Here is a 19026-nt window from a genome sequence, read left to right on the forward strand (position 1 = left end):
TGATAACTATCCCCCCCCCCCCCTTCCCCCCAATGATTAATATGTAAAGCTCTGCCCCCTTGCTCTGCTGCGTAGGCCCTTCCTGCTTGCCTCTTCTCTGCTCCCTTCTTCACCCCTCGCCTCTTCTCTGCTCCCTTCTTCACCCCTCGCTCCCTGCTCATTTCATCTCTCTCTCATTTGGTGGGCTTAAATGAGTGAAAATGTAATAGTTTTGCAAGACGAAATAAATGTATAAAGTAAAATGTATATTTAAGCAACAAAATTCGCACGAGTAAATAAACAAAATAAAATAAATGAAAGACGGAAAGCAATGAACTTCTCTTTGTTGCAGTAGCAAGCTTAAATATCAGGGTTTTTTCCAGAGCAGCGCACACTCAAGGGAGCTCATGGCGCAGATTTTGCAAGCTGCAGCTCAGCTGCTCAGTACCTCCTCCACCAAGCAACGAGTTGCTATATTTCGGGCCAGCATCTCTTCCCTTCTCGACAACCCAGGTTTCCTTCCCTATCTCAATTGTCACTTTCCATTTCTTCTTATGCTCGCCGATCAGATTGGAATGAGCTGCCGATTCCTCTCTATGTAAAAGACGTAATGCCTGGGGTATCCTCAGAAAACAGCGCCTATTTTCATATGCTGTCACAAGATCCGTTCAATAAAGCCATTGTTAAACACTTGTGTCGATCTCTCCAATCGAGATTAGCTTTATGACATCTTGAGTTTGATGCGTGTAGTGGGTAGACAAGAAGGATTAATTGAGTACATGGATATTGGGAGCTGGTAAAGCGTTGGTGTGTGCATGGAGAGGTGTACCCCGGGGGTTTGTGCCCATTCGTGAGCGGCACACCCACTTGGGTAACGTTCAATAAATAAATATATTATTCAAAAACAAAAATGCTGTTAGTGGAAGCAGCTGTCTCATTGCATGTGGAGGCATACATGATACCCCATATCCCTTTGTGGAGTAGTTCTGTCTACGTGAGTAACTCACCTCCTTGTGAAGAGGCGGTGTTCTCATGCAGAATGCACAGTTGACGAATCAGGACCATTCATGAAACATAAGGACCCATCCTTCAATCAAAAGGTCGGTGCGAATAACAGCAGTGATTGCTTGCTTTGGACAATGGGCTATAAATCTGCTGTCCTTTTCCTTTAGTTTTTTTGGGGGGGGGGGCTTACAGCACACTTCCATGTTGTTGTCAGAGTGCAGTGGAATATGCAAACAGAAAGTGAGAGCATATCTACAAATAGAAAGAGACAGCAGAATCACGTCTACAGAGAGAGTGTACTGCACAAGCAATTACAGGTAAAAAGTCGGCTTAAATAGCTGAGAAAACCTCCTGGTACAAGATGGAATACAAGGGGGCAAAGTGCCATTTATTATGGGGATTAGCCCTGCTGGTCGGTCTGTTCAGTAGGCCGACCAGTCTTGACTGGACCTGGTGGGCTGGTTGGTTTAAGCTGACCTGACTGGTTGGGTCACTCGATCCTAAGGTCGGGTGGTTGGTTGGCCAAAACTGGCCCCAACGCCCTCTGCACAGGCTGGCCATTTATGGCTCTTACCAGCCTCCAAACCAGCCGCCAACCCAGGCCAATGTAAAGCCCTTCACCCAGCTATTGACCCTTGGTAATGTGCCCTGGCAAAACCCCCAACTGCCTGCAGAAAATGCAGCAAGGTTTCCAGCTTATAATCCTTGCAAAGCAAGTATATGTACTAATTAATACTTTGTGGTACCTCAAAATCTCTTGCAATACCAAAGAGGCTTCAAATGTGAGGTTTAAAGTCTGTTGTGAACAAAATGGAGACTTTGGTTTGTGTATTGACGGAAACAGTTTTTTGACCACAGATTTCCGCTTGTTGGAAGTCATCCATCGAATCTTTGTCTTTTGGGGCTCTTGTCAAAACAGGATAATTCTGCTTTGATAAAGTGCTATTTTCTGACAACCCTTTTCGAGTGCATGCAAGCGACTATAATACACTTCAATCCATTTTTCATCTACGTTGATGGACATCTGAGACAGCTACTGTGCAAATCATGCATCCCAAATTACAGCATACTTGATAGTTTGTTTGTTTCCAGGTGAACAACCATGCTGCCCACCACCAAAATCAGGATATAAATGGTGAAGTGAGAGCTTAATGACGTTGCAATTTATCATAACTTGCATAGATGGATGTCTCTCTGTCATGCTTGGGAAGTCTTTGGATTCCTAGGTTATGCCACCTCACACACCCCTTAGCCCCATGGGCTATTTACACCAACCCTCGATGTGGGTAAACGTTCTCTTAAGGATATTTATCCTTAGGAGTCCTCTCTCTAAGGTACACCCATATAACTATCTAACGTTCCAAGGACATAATTTATGACCCTACACTTGAAACTTTTCTATGAAAATGGCCCCACCACTAGGGATCATTTGCTCTCTTGTTCATGTACCATCGCAGCAGGATCAACCCTAAAAAATGGTACCCTATTAAATTTTTTTCCCTCTCTGGTGTGACAAACTATTGAAACTCACTCCAGTCATTAATTCTGACCCTCTCGTGACTGATGAATCTATCCTGATCTGACATAATAAAAACCTAACTTATTTTTTCAGGTGCAAGCATACATTACATTTGGATGATGATAAACACAAGTTTAACTCATATTTTCACAAAAATATTACGTTTTGCTTTCATAAGGCGAATCTGGATGATTATGTGACAGTAGTGTCACTGCTGTCATTACATCATAGTGATACAAGTTGCTTCAGAGATTAAGCTTACAAAAAATAACTTTTTAGATGGTAATTACAGAAATTGGACTTGATGAAATAACTATTAGTCAAATCAAATACATACTTGATTACAATGTTACCGGACTGCCTGCTGTATGTAGAGAAGACTGATGTGGTGATGAAGAGTGACAGGGAGAGACTTAGCACAGACAAACAATTTGCCTCTTATAAAAGATGTAGTTTTGGCTTTCCCTGTTTTGGGTGCGTTCAATTCTGGAGGTTAAATTTGATGACACTTGCATTATTTTATTGAAATTGCTAGTTCTGCCTCCAGTGCCTCAAGTGCAGCATTCCTGCATTTTTGCATTGTACACATTTTTTCCGATAATAGTTGCTTTTTGATTGTTGGACTGTCACATATCTCGTGCATGTTGTTTCTGTTTGTATGTGTTGGAGCATGATATCTAGGTGTTTCTGTATTTTTCAGAAGAGAATCCTGCAGAATATGTCACATCCCTGGCGGACTTAATATTTGAGACACTCTACCTATATAATGATCGGGCTTCCATGGCAGCAGTGGAGTTTGTCCTTGTGAAGGCTTTAAAAGAGCCAGCATTCTTAAAGGCATTTGCTGGGTTGCTGATCCAAACTGCAGAAAAGAGTGCAAAGACAGGCACAAACTCAGTACAATACAAACTTCTAAGGTGGTCTTGTATATTGCTACGATGGAATCCTGGCATTATAGCAGCAAAGACAGCTTTTGCGAGGTTAACTGCAGTTCAGGGTTCTCTCATTTCCTCTCTACTTCAAGCCTCATTTCGAGTGAAAAGAGCAACCAGGCGTATTTTCTTCCATACATTGTGTGAGGTATGAGCTGGTATTTGTAAAGTCCCATAAGGCCTGAGTTCATGCATTCAGAGCTCGAGTTACATAATAGCTCGGGTAGTTTACATGTTTGCCCCATTATCCGCTTACAGGAATTTCATTTTGTGCAGGTTCACGATCTCTTTCAGCTATATATTCATGAGCTGAAGGGAACACATCTTAATTCTGAAAGTTCATGTGGTCTGATCACTTTGTTGCTAGAGTATTGTTCTACAGATGCAGCCCTCTTTGATAACCATAAGGTATTTTTCAGAAACATTGTTAATGTTACCAAATGCAATCAGATATTTTGTCTTGGCTAATTATTTACCTAACAGTTGTGATTCTTTTCTTATCTAAACATGTGGCGTAGGTTCGTATGTTCTCAAGGATGGCTTCTTTGCAGGTGTTTTTCTTGGATCTGTATATCAAAGCAGTGCTGAGCTCAAGGGAAAGACCTCCAGATGATCTGAGCTATGCTTTCACTCCTCTTCTTAAGAAGTTGACACATGAGGAGTTTGGGATGGTTGTGGTGCCCACTGCAGTGAAGATGTTAAAACGAAATCCAGAACTTGTTTTGGAAGCAGTTGGCATTCTTTTGAAATTGACAAACCTGGATCTTAGTAAATATATAGGTGACCTTTTGTTGGTGTTATTAGTTCAAGCTCGGCATAATGATGAAGGCAGGAGAAGAGTGTCTGTAGCAGCGATCTCAAATCTGGCTTTGCAGTCTAGTGATCCAGATGCCATATCATCAATGTTTCACATCATTAAAGCAGTCCTTGGGGGTACATTCTCTAATACCATCTTTTTGTGTGTATTCCTTTGCTGTATTTTGCGCTTGGTGGTGCTGAAATATTCCCTCCACTCCTTCTCAAAAATTTACCACCAGCTCTGTGTGAGAGAGATCCCGATCACACTTCTGCAGATTTTTGATGCCAGCCCTGTCTGGGGTAGAGATGTAGTTTGTATTTGCTGGTGCTTGAAGATCCCAATCACACTTCTTAAACCTTTGCTTCCTGCTCTGTCTGACATAACACTTCCTCAAACCTTTTCTGCCAGCTCTGTCTGAGATAGAGAATTGAGATCCTAGTGAAAGCATACTCCGTTTGAATAATTAATCAGTATAATTTTGCATTGACCACAACGTTGTTGATGCATTGGACTTCTATTGTGGTTGTCACTCTGCAGAAGGATCCTGTCCATCTCGTCCGTGTGACACTAGTGTGTTATTTGTAGGCTCAACTGAGGTCCCGGTCTTGCTGAAGCTTGGGTTGCTGATTATCATCCTTGTTTGAGTTCTGATGCATTGACACTTTTATTTAACTGCTGAAGTAGCATACAGATGAAGGAAAGTTTCTTTAATACTTGCAATCTGTTTATCTTTGTAAGACAAATGGGTGAGTACCCGAGCACCAAGTCTCCTGAACAGCCTGTCGAATAGAGGGAACCCAAGGCTGGACACACTCTGCAATTATGAAGTGCAGGCCCCCAACTGCATGCACACCCTTGCTCTAGTGCTTCTGCAAGCACCCATGTCTGTGGGTTCACCTCGCATGGTTAGCTAGAGTGCCAGCCATCCTTTGCTTGGGGCAAAGGAATCCTGCTTATGTGCCCGCACCTCCCTGAACATCTTCTGCACTGCCTCAAAATGGAGGCTCTCGGCAACTGCCCGTCCTCTGGCCTCCTATTTAGCAGGGGATTGTCTGTCTGCCCAGGTTCTACACCACTACTGCATGGGTGCATGCAGCCTTGTTTGGGCTTTGCTAGCTCCATTGCTCATGAACAGGAGCCCTCTCATGGATACTGGTCCGCTAACTTTCAATTGCCTGTGCCAGTGTACTAGATCGTCCTTAGCTAGTACCCACAACACTCTGTGCAGACATCCAATGTCTCTCGCCATGCACCCATCCCATTCAGCCCAAGTTTTGGCTCTCCCACCTGCAGCAGGACAATAACCTTGTGTTGGAAGCGCACCAATCAAAGGATAAACTCACATCCTGGCCAAAAGCAAATGATTTTCAAATTTGAAATCAGCAAATCGTACTCTGACCTGTCCATCAATTTGATTTCAACTGGGGCCATCTCCTTTTTAATTTCTCAACACAGATTAAAAATGCAGCTCCCTGTCTTCAAAAAGGCAACTCCAAACTCAAATTCGAATTCCAAACATGCCACCAGCTGCCAGCGAATGTTTTCTCCTCCTCAATGCATTTTCAAACATCCCCAAACCTTTCGTTCATCATCTGCTGGCTCTTCCTGCGGTGTTGCAGCAGGCAATAAGGTCCCTTCCCCGCCCTTTTCTGCAGTTTGCCCCGTTCCCAACACATTCAAACTGCTTTACCCTGCAACCATTGTGCCTACTACCCACTTAGAATCAGTCCCAGCCATACCTCTGCCTGCAAGTTCTTGTCATACAGCACACAAAATTCGAACAATAGTAAGAAATGGCACGAGTCAAGTATCCATAGAAGGAGTTTAAGACCATTCCTACTGGTCCGTGAAGCAAATCTGCTAGCACAAAGTCCTTGTGTGGAACGAGAGGCTCGGGTTCAGCAACTCTGTGAAAGCTTAACCTCGCCACAAACTCATCTCTTGGAATGAAAATGCAGCTGCTAGTGTGAATTTACACTTTGGAAATGTTGGGTGTTGGAAGCATTGGAAGCTAAAAAATGGAAGCACAATGGAGAAAAATGAGATGCTGTAATAGATTGCTACAAAACTAAAGTGTGGAGGCTCAAGGGAGAGCCAACATAACAAAACCCTAGGGCTAACTGCCCTAATTGGACTAAGTGTCCTAACTGACCTAGATGGTACATAAACTAACTGTACCAAGGTATAAGTGGCATCTATGGATAGCCCATGAGATGGCCTACAAACCCCCCTCCATGGTATGGGCTGAAGTATCCTAGACATGGCTCAGGATACCTAAATATCTAGTGTCATGGTTGCACATGTTCGTCCCGTAGGGATATAGCAACCTATGACTGTACAGAGTACAACAGATCAAGTTACAAAAGGTACTAAGTTCGAAGCTTGCCGAAAAGCCTCAAACTTAGGTCGAGGTAGAGCCTTCGTAAAGAGATCTGCCAAGTTGTTTTCAGTGGGAACATAAGACAACTCAATATCACCCACTGATAATTGCTCTCTGACATAGTGATAGTGAACCTCAATGTGCTTTGTGCGAGCATGGAAAATTGGATTCCGTGCAACAGTCAAAGCACTTTGACTATTAGTGAAGATGATGGTAGGAGCAGTCTAACATGCACAAAGATCTGCAAGTAGCTTTCGAAGCCAAACACACTCCACGGTAGCTGTAAAAGCTGCTCTGTACTTAGCTTCACAGCTAGAAGTAGCAACTGTACTCTGCTTCTTGCTGAACCAAGAAACACATGAAGTACCAAGCATAAAACAGTTGCCACTATGTGACACACGAGTGTCAGAACAACCAGCCCAATCACTATCAGTGAACCCATGCATGACAAGTGAAGTATCAGCCCCATAAAGAAGGCCTAAATGCTGAGCGCCTTTAAGATATCTGAAAACACGCTTCACAGCATGCCAATGGTGCATAGATGGGTTGTGCATATATCTGCTCAACTGTGAGACAGCATATTGTAGATCAGGTCTCGTATGTCATAGGTAAATCAAACAACCAACTGCCTGCTGATAGAGAGTGACATCACATGTACCACTACCATCCTCAGAAGAGAAGTGAAAACCAGTCTCTAATGGTGTGGATACTGGCTTGCAATCCTCAAACTGAGAACGTTGCAAAAGCTGTCCAATGTACTTGGATGTGACATCAAAATTCCCCCCACTGCTAGCAAATTGGATGCCTAGATAGTAGTGCAGAAGACCAAGATCAGACATAGCAAATGTCTGCTGCAAATCAATTTTAAAATCTGCAATTTGCCGAGCATGTGTCCCAGTCTCAAGCATGTCATCCACATAAAGGACTAAAATCAGCAAATCTGTCCTCCTCTTGTGGATGTAAAGGGTAGCCCCTGTAGGGCTGTTTTGAAAGCCAAGTGTGAGCAAATGAGAATGAATTCTCGAATACCAAGCCCGAGGTGCCTGCTTCAATCCATAGAGGGCCTTTTTCAAGCAGCATACCTTGCTTTCAAAACCTTCAACCTCGAAGCCAGGAGGTTGGGAAACATAGACCTCTTCTTGCAAATGTCCATGAAGGAAAGCTGTCTTAATATCAAGCTGATGTATTTGCCAATGAAAGTGGGCAGCAAAGGCAATAACAATGCGAATGGTAGTGATCCTGGAAGTGGGAGCAAAAGTCTCCCCAAAGTCAATGCCATGCTGCTGAGCATAGCCCTTAGCAACAAGATGGGCTTTGTAATGGTCCACTGAATCATAAGCTTTCCATTTGATTTTGTAAACCCACTTAGTTCCAATGGCATTCTTGCCATGAGGCAAATCACACAACTCCCAAGTGTCATTATGATGGATAGAATCCAATTCAGCTTGCATGGCCTGTTGGAGATAAGTGCACACTAAGTGTACTATTTCCCTAGTCTACATTTGTCTAAGTCTAGTCTACTCTTTGTGTCTTGACTGTGTGCCATGTGGCACCTCTACAATTATCCCATAAGCACTCTTGCTTTATGTCTTGTACTTTGGCCCATATATTCATGGGTCACATCATTGCAATCTATCTATCTAGCTTGTGTCTTGTCTACACTCTTCTCAAGGTACTTCTTGTCTTTCAATCTTGTTATTATTTCACTTCTAGTTTTCTAGTTTCTAGTTCTTGCTTCCATATTCCAACATGGCCTTCATCCAACAAGCATTCTAAAAGGCATCTTGATGACATAAGGGCTCTTCATTGCATGCTATAGCAACCAAAGCATAAGCAACAAAACTAGCATGCTCTTTCCGGACAGCTGCTCTCGTAAGGGCTGGCAAGTATCTTGTTTGCTGTCTTTTAATGTGTCAAGGAGCCAACGGGGTACCTTTTTGGGCTCCTGAATTTCTGCTCTTTCCTGGTCAAGAGCCCTGTGCAAATGATCTTGATCAATGATAGCCATATCAGGCTGAATTTCTGGCTGCACATGTGGCTGCAAATGACCAATAGATGGAGGAGGGACAACCTCATATGGGACAACCTCATATGGAACATCATCCCGAGCATCGGATGGAAACAAAGGCATCAAGCTGTCAAATATGTCTGGGGCATCAACAATGGGCTTTTTTGACAGTCCAGCAAAGGCATAGTGGAAGATTCATCAAACACAACATCCCGACTGACAAAACACTTGCCCGTGCGGGGCTGATATAGCTTATAGCCCTTGCTCTCTGAACTATACCAAAGAAAAATGCACTTAACAGCTTTATGATCCAACTTAGTGCGCTTTTGTGAAGGCACATGAGCATAAGCTAAGCATCCAAAAGTCCTCATGTGGGAAATGCGAGACTTACGACCCATCCAAGCTTCATAAGGTGTGATAGTTTGCAATGCCTTTGTAGGACATCTATTTAAGATGTAATTTGCACACATGACTGCATCCAACCACAACTTATTAGGCAAATGTTTGGCTTTCAACATGCATCCGGCCATTTCCATCACTGATCTATTCTTCCGCTCAGCCACGGGATTCTATTGAGGAGTATAAGGCACCGTGCATCAATGATTGATGCCACGGCAAGCCAAAAAAACAGCAAACTCCTTCGACATGTATTCACCCCCCCTTTGTGTATTAAGGTGAGCAATGTGCAGCCCACTCTCATTCTCAGCCAAGGCAATAAATTGCTTGAAGCATGAGGAAACTTCAGATTTGGATTTCAATGCGAAAATCCAAGTGTACCTGGTGAAATCATTAATAAAAGTAACAAAATAGTAGAACCCCCCAAGAGCTGCAACCGTCATGGGTCCACAAACATCACTATGAACCAGATAAAGCTTGCGTGAAGCACCAACTCTGCCATCCTTGGGAAATGCAGCACGGTGCATCTTTCCAAGCAAGCATGTTTCACAAACATATTTGGTAGGCATACATATTTTGGGAAGATCCACAACCATATTTTCCTTATATAACTTCACCAGTGCTCCAAAATTGAGGTGACCAAACCTCTCATGCCACAAATGAGTATCTGCCATGGTAGAATCAATAGCAAAGCCATGTGCATCGGCAAGTGCAGCATCATCATCCAAACATTTGTCATAAGCATCAAGTCTATAAAGACCTCTAGACAATGTGCCAGTCAAAACCATGATAAAGGCATGTGTAGCATCATAACACTGCACACCTCACACCATCAAAAAGAACCTGAAAGCCACATGTAGCAATGGCTGAAATAGAAATGAGGTTCTTACAAATGCCTGGAACATAAAGCACATGCTCTAGAGTGACAATACCACCAGAGATAGAAGTAAGAGCAACTTTCCTAATACTTCCGTATGTGATGCATTATTGACACGTGACAGTGCCCCCCTTAGATGTAAGCTCCAATGAGCTGAATAACTTCTTGCAGGAAGTGATGTGCTTGCTACCACTATCAAAGAACCAGGCATCACGAACATCTGAAATTGCCATACAAGCATCATGAACATCAGAATTATACTGACATGTAACCAAGAAAGCCCAATGCTGGTCTTGTGCGAAATTAGTAGACTCATGTCGATCTTCTACACTAGAAGAACCAGATACTGTAAGATCAGTCTCTTTCTTTTTCTTTTCAGATGCTATGTGCTTCCTGCATTCAGAAATATCATGCCCAGGTTTCCAGCAATAATTACATCTCTTCTTCTTTTTGTTATCCCCTGAAGAAGAGGCACCATGTGAATGATCAGCATGGGAATGAGAGGGCTTTCTAGCTAAAACCTTGCCTTTACCTTTGTGTTTGTGATGGGCACCAAATGCTTAATCACTAGCCATAGTAGCATTGCGATTCACACGACTTTGCTCCTCCTAAAGAAGAAGAGCAACCAGTTGGTCAAATGAGAAATGATTGGCAGCATCCCCTGCAACCAACCTCAATGTAGTAGCAAAGCCTTGATATGAATCAGGCGACCCATCAAGGGTATTAGAAACCAGCTGAGAATCAGGCATAATCTCATCTATGTTGGCCAACTGCTCTTTCAAATCCTTCACATTAGTGAGATAGGCATCCATGTTACCACCCTCATCAAGCTTTAAATCTTCCAACTGCCTGCGGAGATAGGCAACCCTTGCCTCATTCCACACCTGATACAAAGATGCAAGATGATCCCATGCTTGCTTAGCTGTCTTGCAAGACCAAATATGAGAGATAATAACCCGTTTCACTGAAAGAGCAATCAAGGCATGTGCTTTGGCATCATGACCATCCCATTGTATTTGCTCTTGTGAGGAGGTAAAGCACCTAGAGCAGGAGGTGCAGGTGTCCTTGCTGTAGCATTAGAACCATCACCTGAAGAAGCAGAGGCTGTAGGTGTAGCACCAGAAGTCACAGTGCATGTAGGCCTTGGCCTCAGAACCTGAAGCAATATGCCATAGATTCTTGGCAACCAAAACATGTCCCATCATGTATGACCACATGGGATAATTGGTGCCATCAAGCTTGTCATCGGCCCCAATCAGCCCAAACAAATCATCTTTGCCACCAGACATGGTGTTAAAATACAAGGCAAATGCACCAACTGGCAAAGCAAATGAGAGAAAGGCAACCTCTCAGAATCAAGTACCAAAAATCTGCCCAAGCTTCAAAGCTTATGAATGCAAAAGACTCCGCTGTCCCAAGGTGTACCTATTGCATGAAAAATCCCCAAAGGCAACACAAGGCCTTTCCAAAATGCAAATGAAGCAAAAATTGGAAAGAGCCAATCAACGACGACTTACCCAATGATGTACAGCAGTGACAGGCTCTGAAAGCGAGCAAATGAGGGCTGGAAATGAGAATTACAGCAAAAGAAGTGCTCCCACGAGGAGGAGAGCACGTAGAAATGGAGAGAAAGAGATCCAATGGAGGGGACTCGCAGCCCGAGGCAAAGGGATGCCAAATGAGGAGGGAAGGGCTCAAAGAGCTGCAGCAGAAAAACGCTTCAAAATGCTCGAAAATAGATCCTCCTTTGCAGTGGGCACTCCAAAATGCAAACTTTCCGTGACAGAAATGCCAGCAAACCAGCAAGAAACAGGCTGCCAAACAGCTCCCAATGGCTCCAAAAGGGCTCCGGGTGGCTGGAAATGGCTAGAGGGTGGATCCCTTACACCTGCTCTGATACCACTGTTGGGTGTTGGAAGCAATGGAAGCTCAAAAATGGAAGCACAATGGAGAAAGACGAGATGCTGTAATAGATTGCTGCAAAACTGAAGTGTGGAGGCTCAAGGGAGAGCCAACATAACAAAACCCTAGGGCTAACGGCCCTAACTGGATTAAGTGTCCTGACTGACCTAGATGGTACATAAACTAACTGTACCAATAGTCCTAACTGACTATAACTAGGCCTACAAGGCTGATGCCAAGGTATAAGTGGCATCTATGGATAGCCCACGAGATGGCCTACAGGAAAACAAACTTGAAACTGGCTGGAAACTTCAATCACAGCAAGAAGTATAAGTCGCAGCACTGTGGAGCAAATCGCAGATAGGGGTAGTCCTCGTCTGGAAGATGGAACTCCAGACAGCGCATTAGAAACTCAACGATGAAGCTGGTGGTTAATCATTGGAGAGAGAAAAGATGGGACATGGATAAACAAAGAAGAGAGATAAAGTTTATTAAAGTCTTCGGAAGACCGATGGGTCTATGAGATTGTGAAAAACATGATACAAACAAGCTGAAAGGGTGGAGCTACTAAACGATCATCAACACCCATGCTACATGCTACATGCTCAATAGCCATAAGAAAACAAGAACACAACACTAGGGCCAGAAATAAGGGCTGAACCCCCTTGCCCCCCTTCTTTATGCAATAGAAAACTCTTTGTACAAGGTGGCTCACATGCGAGTAAAGTCAAGCCAGGCCTACTTTTCTTGCCTAGAATAGGCGCTTTTCTATGAAAGGTCGAGCTTTCTATAAAATCTTGGGCTTACTCCAAAGCAGGTGCTTTTCTCCATAGAGTGGGGTGCTTTTAATGGTTTTAGCCCAAGTGGGCTGCCCTTCATTAATTGGGGCGTCACTTGTCTTGTGTTTCCTCCCTTAAAAAGTGGGGGAATTTAGCACTTTCCAAAGTCTTGCGCATGCACAAACAATATCCAACACTTTAACCCATTAGAGGTTAGCCAAATACATGCATTCTAGTTCTTGGACTAATCCTAGTCCCTTGTGGGTGTCCTCGCAATGTTATTTCATCAATGTAATGCAAAGGGAAGTAAAACTTATTCTAGTTAACCGAGGTCAGCTTTCTTTGACCGAAAGGTTTCTCTTTATTTCTTGGGAGAAGTTACAAACTTGTGACACTTTGCCTCCAGGGAAGCAAAAACTCATGAGAGGCAAGGTGGTGGATTTTATAAGACATGTTAATTGCAAGGGAGGATGTGGAGACTGGCAAGCTCAACATCCAAGTTGTACCACCCAAGTATGGGATGGGACTGACTTATCTTACGGACCGGCTGGATGGACAAACAAGTGCCAAGGTGACATGACCCTAGCACTCTTGAAACCTCTGACCTGCAAGCAAACACAAGAACACACCAAACATGAGGAATCTGAGCAGGCTGTTGCTCACCACCCAACCATGACACATACGGGAAAAGATCCCGAATCAAGAGATGTCCCCTCCCAGCTACGAGTTGAGCTAATGGCACGAACTCCCAACCAGATCCTGTCCAGCCTGGTGTCCCATACCACCAGGGGATGCCTAGAGGCCTTGGATCTGCGGTTGGGCCTTGGGCTACGCTAGATGCAGGCGTGCGTCCGTGACTCAATCTAAGATCAGACCTAGTACTAGGCAACTAGAATTGCTCCCATCGGCTCTCCGAGATCTAGGCCCAATGTGCCAAAAATAGCGGAGACCTTTATCTGGTTCGCACTCTTGCCACTCAATTCGAGAATCTAGCCTGGCTAGCCCTAAGCCTCCCCATGCTACTTGAGCTAGTATTGTGTACGTCAGTACACGTCAGATACCAATCTGTGCACATGACATATTTCCCCTCCTCTAAGAACTAACTCCTGAGTTCGCAAGAAAACCCGAGAATGTCCTCTAAAGGTTAGGTAATGTCTCCCATGTTGCGTCCCCCTCGACACGATCCTTCCACTTGACCTTGTATTCCGTGATAGTTCTATTACGGATCCATCTTTCATGAAATTCAAGAATACTTTTAGGTTCGTGTGAAATAAAAGTCAAATCAGTAACTTACATTATTTCTTGAGGAGAAACAAGTTTATCATCGACACCCAATAACTCTTTCAGTCTACTAACATGAAAAACTGGATGTACTTTAACATCAGGAGGCAATTCTAGTTTATATGCAATTGGTCTAATTCGTTTAATAATCTTGAATTGACCATAGTATATGGGGGATAATTTCGGAACCAAACTAGTACTCATGCTCTTGCATTCCTTAGGAATACGTAAATATACCATCGTCCCTTCAGAGTACTCTCTGGGTGAACGATGTCTATTAGCATAAAATCTATCCCGATCCTTCTAATAGACTCTTTGGTAAACTGTAATATTTCTTGCATGTCTGCAAGAATGTCCTTGTAGCATCATTATTTATTCCTTTGATCCCAATCATAACTGGTGACTTAGGTTGAAACCAGACATAAGCATAAAAGGATTGTAACTTGTACTTGAATGCTTTGCACTGTTGTAAGCAAGTTCTATCATGGGGAGATAGTCTTCCCATGGAGACTGTCTCTTAGAAACATATGCACGAAGCATATCTTCAACCAATTGGTTAACCTTCTCTGTGTTGGCTTCGGATTGTGCATGATCAGAGGAACTCATACTTAGAGTAGTTTCAAACTCGTGAGCTAAATGAATAGCTGATATGGTTGATCTAGTAGGTAAAAATCTAGCCATCTTTGTCAGACGGATGACTATGACTCAAATGGAGTCATGACCCTTGCGGGTTCTAGGCAAACCCGTAATAAAGTCCATGGAAATACTTTCCCATATATTACCAAGGATTTACAATGGCTGTAATAAACCCGCGCTTCGAAGGTGTTCTGCCTTAGTAACTTGACAAACCCAGCAACCTACCACATAGCTTTCAATAAATGCACGCATCTTAGGCCAATAAAAGGTATGTTTCACAAGAGACAAAGTCCGATTTATACGTGGATGTCCAACAGTAGGGGCATCATGACACTCCCAGAGAATCTTGGATCAAAGATCCGAAACATTTGGCACACAGATCTTTCCATTCCGGAACAATAAGCCGTTCTTAATCATCCACTGACCTCTCGCCGCATGTACCGTAGGTGGCACAATCCCTGAGTCCTGGTCAACCATGGAGCTACCATCCTGGACTTTTTGCCAATAAGAATTGAAATGACATAGTTGCGCAACGCCCTCTAAAGGATTGAAATAGGTCTGAAGATATTTCCATAAATGACATAGCATTCACAAATTTGACTCGACTTAAGGCATTTGTCACAGTATTCACGGAACCCTTTTGATAACGTATTTCAAAATCAAAAGCTTGCATTAGCTCTGCCCATCTAGCCTTTCTCCCCCTCAATTTTAACTCGTCACACACATACTTGATTTATTAATGATCTCTCAATACAAGAAACTTGACACCATACAAGTAGTATCTCCAAACCTTTAGGGCTTCTTTGATAGTTTGATTCAAGGTCTCAAAAGCCTTGTTTAGTGCATCATTCTAAGAGATTCGCTGGGTAGACCTGCTTCCGTGATCTTTCAATATGTTGGTCAAGGGTGCCGTGACGTTAGAATAATCACGCACTGACTTCCGTAGCCATAAATCCTAGGAAAGAATGAAGTTGTTTCACTATTTAAGGGATAGTCCATTCCAAAACCTTTTGGATACGGTCTAGATTAATGCTGATACCTTTAGAAGAAATCTTGTGTCCTAAGTAAATGATCTCCTTCATAAAGCAGTCATATTTATTGATCTTGGCATATAGCATATGCTGTCTTAAAAGAACTAAGACAATTTGGAGGTGTCCAATGTGATCCTCTAGCGATTGGCTATATATCAAGATATCATCTAAGAACACAACGAATTTGCCCAAATAATCTGTAAACAAATCCTTCATCATTTGCTGGAAGGTAGTGAGAGCATTGGTCAAGCCTAAAGGCAATACGAGAAACTCGTAGTAGCCATACCTAGTAAGAAAAGCGGTTCTATCTATGTGTTTAGCATAGATACGGATTTGATGGTAACCCATACGCAAATCAATATTAGTGAAGTACTCGCTTTGGCCAACCGGTCTATCAAATCATCTGAACGAGGAAGAGGGTATTTATTCTTAATTGCCCCTTTATTCAATCGTTTGTAATCTACACACATCCTCCACGAACCATCTTTCTTCTTTCTTAAAAGGACAAGTGCATCTCAGGGTGATTTGCTTGGGCGAATATAACCCATATTCAGATAGTCTTGTAGCTGTGAAGCTAACTCGTCCTCCTTGAGTTGACTCATCCTATAAGGTGGAATACTAATAGGTTGAGCCCCAGGTACTAAATCTATGCGATGGTCTATTGCCCGTTCTGGAGGTAAACCTTCTGGTTGTTGTGCAGGGAATACATCAATGAAATCATCTAACAACGTTCTTAATTCTCGGTGTTCAAACACGCTTAAATCATTTTTGTTATTAACTGAGACAACAATGAGAAAAGCAGAATCAAAGCACACTAATACACATCATAATGAGAAGCGTTTAATATATTCCGAAGCTGCATCGCAGATACAATAGGTTTCTGAGAAGAGAGAATATCATCACAATGAATACAAAAGTGGGTGTCCTTGTCCAAAAAAGAGAGTGTATGGTCTTTCCATCCAATCGGAATATCATGGGTTTTAAACCACTCTATTTCGATCAATAAGTCTACATGTTCTAAGTGCATAATATAGCAGGTAAGAATAGCTGTGTAGTCTTGAATCTGGATAGAAAGTTCGTCGACCTTACGATCCCAAAACTACTTCCTAGTTGGAAGCTGCACCTCGTAGGTGTGATTGCTAGGTGTCGTGGACAGCCCCATCCTCTGCACAAGTTGTAGTTCACAAAATTGTGAGAGCTGCTCGGGTCAAAGAGAATATGAACTCTTTGGTCCCGCACTTCTCAATAATCTCAGAAAGAAATACTTGTCATTGATGCTTGATTAGATCCCTTAGCTTTGGTTCCTTGGCTTGCATGGAGCTTTGGTCCTGGCGCTTGCATCTGGTTCTTGCGCTTAGGACAATCATTATGTGTGTGGCTCTGCTCTTTGCAAATAAAACAACGTCCTTCTTTCTTTAGCTTAAGAGTGCGTAGGAAACGGGCTCGACCATTCTTCGTCTTAGTCGAATTCTTCTTGGAGCCGTTGTCAACTGAGTTCGACTCCTCTGTATCAATTGGTGATTGGAAGAACTTCCTCTTGTTCTTCCCACTCGTGTCGGCAATAGTGGTTCCCTTTGCGCTGGCCATGGTATCATCATAGATGCGCGCATAGTTCATGGCCTCTTGCAAAGGGATACACTTGTTGTTCTTGATCTGAAGCTTATACAAATCAGGCAAGCCATCCACAAAGAAGCCCAATAAGGTGACAGTGTCCATCTTTGTAGCTCTGGCTTGTAAATCACGAAACTTCTGAAGAAGTCAAATTCAGTTTGGACATATCGAGGGCCTTGAGCTTGCCTACAATATCATAGTCCTCCTCTTTCTTGAGGAATTCTTTCCTAAAGACCTCTTCAAATTTGATCTAGGTGGAGGACGTCGGCCGTAGTTCCTTCCACCAAAGTAATGCTTTCCCTGATAAATACCCTGCTCAGGTTGCATCTTCTTCTCAAGAGGATAAGGGTGAAACTGGAAGTGTACTTGCCACTTGTGTAACCAAGTGTTGACCACTTCCTTAGTCCTGGATTTTTGATCTCCGGGATAGGGATCTGGTGTAATATTTGGGCCTAGCATTGAACCCAAAGCATCAACATGTGAGCGCTGGGGCAGTGCTGGTCAAGAGCGTGATAGAAGCCTGAATCCCTTGGAGTTGCTGTGTCAACCCCGTATGATTCAAATTAACAATTTCAAACTTTGCGTTAAGAGCTGAAGTGAATTTACTGAAGGTAGTCTTTGTAACCAAATCATCATAGAGTCCCTGGTCGTCCCTTTTGTGGTAATCCATGTCTTGATCACCCTTTGTTAAAGCTTGGGTTCCACTGAATCGGCCATGAATACATCGTGGCAAAGGAAGCGTTGAAGTTGAAGTCGGAGGAGAAAATGGGTTAGAAAAGAAGAAGCAACAGTGGGCTCTGAGATTAGGAGCGAGTAGTGAACGAGGGACTGCCACAGGAGTGAGCAAAGGGGAGAAAACGGCGAGGCTAGGTGGAGAAAAAAGGGCGGCAGTTTCGAACCGACGATCTGAAGCAGTCCGCCTTGGCTGATGAGATACGAGAGGGAAGGTGTGGAGTAGAGTATTTGGCGCGTTGTTTCTTGGGCTGGTGAAGGGAAGAGATCCACCAAGTTATTGACTCGATGAGCCCTGGCTTTTAGAAAGCCTAGCTTTCTAGAAAAGCCCATCCTCCTAACTTGGAAGGGCTTGTGCTTTTTTTAAGCTACCAAGCCATGAATACTGCTCAGCCCCAATCGCAAACCGCCCAGCTCTCTTGCACACCTCTCCTAGCTCTCCTTCCTCAACGCCAACTCTACTACACACAGCCAGTCGGGTGCTCGAGGTCCCTTGAATTTTTGCCATTTTCTTGCGCTCCTTCTATTGCAGCTCTTCTCGTGCTTATCCTACCGCTATGAGATCCTCTCCACTCCTCCCTAGCTGCACCATCTTTCTCTCCTTAGACCCTCAACGACTCTTTCGACTCATCCTGCTTCACAACGACTTCACCAAGGCTCTCACGCATCCCTCCTATCCCAATCTAGACCAACGATAACCCTAACTGACGATCAACAAGCCCTTGCAAGGTATCACAAGCAATTTCGGATTTGAATCATACCTGGAGGAAATCTCATCCACTCTCTCGCAACAGATATTCATACCTCAGGAGTTGGCTCTGATACCAATTGACATGACCCTAGCACTCTTGAAACCTCTTACTTGCAAGCAAACACAAGAACACACCAAACATGAGGAATCTGAGCAAGTTGCTCACCACCCAACCATGACACCTACAGGATAAGATCCCGAATCAGGAGATGTCTCCTCCGAGCCACGAGTTGAGCTATTGGCATGAACTCCCAACCAGATCTTGTCTAGCCTGGTGTCCCATACCACGAGGTGGCACCTAGAGGCCTTAAATCTGTTGCTGGGTCTTGGGCTATGCTAAGATGCATGCGCTTGTTCGCGAGATCAGACCTAGTACTAAGGAACTAGACGCTCCCATCGGCTCTCCGA

At 43.6% G+C, this 19026-nt stretch overlaps 1 protein-coding gene across 1 annotated transcript in view; it reads left to right on the forward strand.

Moving 5' to 3' along the window:
• The first annotated feature begins 333 nt into the window (after positions 1-333).
• Positions 334-19026, forward strand: part of ILA (putative protein kinase regulator ILITHYIA) — a 210060-nt gene continuing 191367 nt past the window's right edge. The window contains exons 1-4 of the mRNA XM_087395165.1: positions 334-492; positions 3204-3583; positions 3712-3843; positions 3987-4368. Coding sequence (XP_087251291.1) covers positions 387-492; positions 3204-3583; positions 3712-3843; positions 3987-4368 — 1000 coding nt within the window. The 5' untranslated portion in view covers positions 334-386. The remainder of the gene's footprint in view (positions 493-3203; positions 3584-3711; positions 3844-3986; positions 4369-19026) is intronic.

Source organism: Dipteris shenzhenensis, chromosome 24, assembly GCF_047967505.1.
Source record: "Dipteris shenzhenensis isolate YYH24624 ecotype China chromosome 24, Dip_SZ_1.0, whole genome shotgun sequence".
Taxonomy (NCBI): domain Eukaryota; kingdom Viridiplantae; phylum Streptophyta; class Polypodiopsida; order Gleicheniales; family Dipteridaceae; genus Dipteris; species Dipteris shenzhenensis.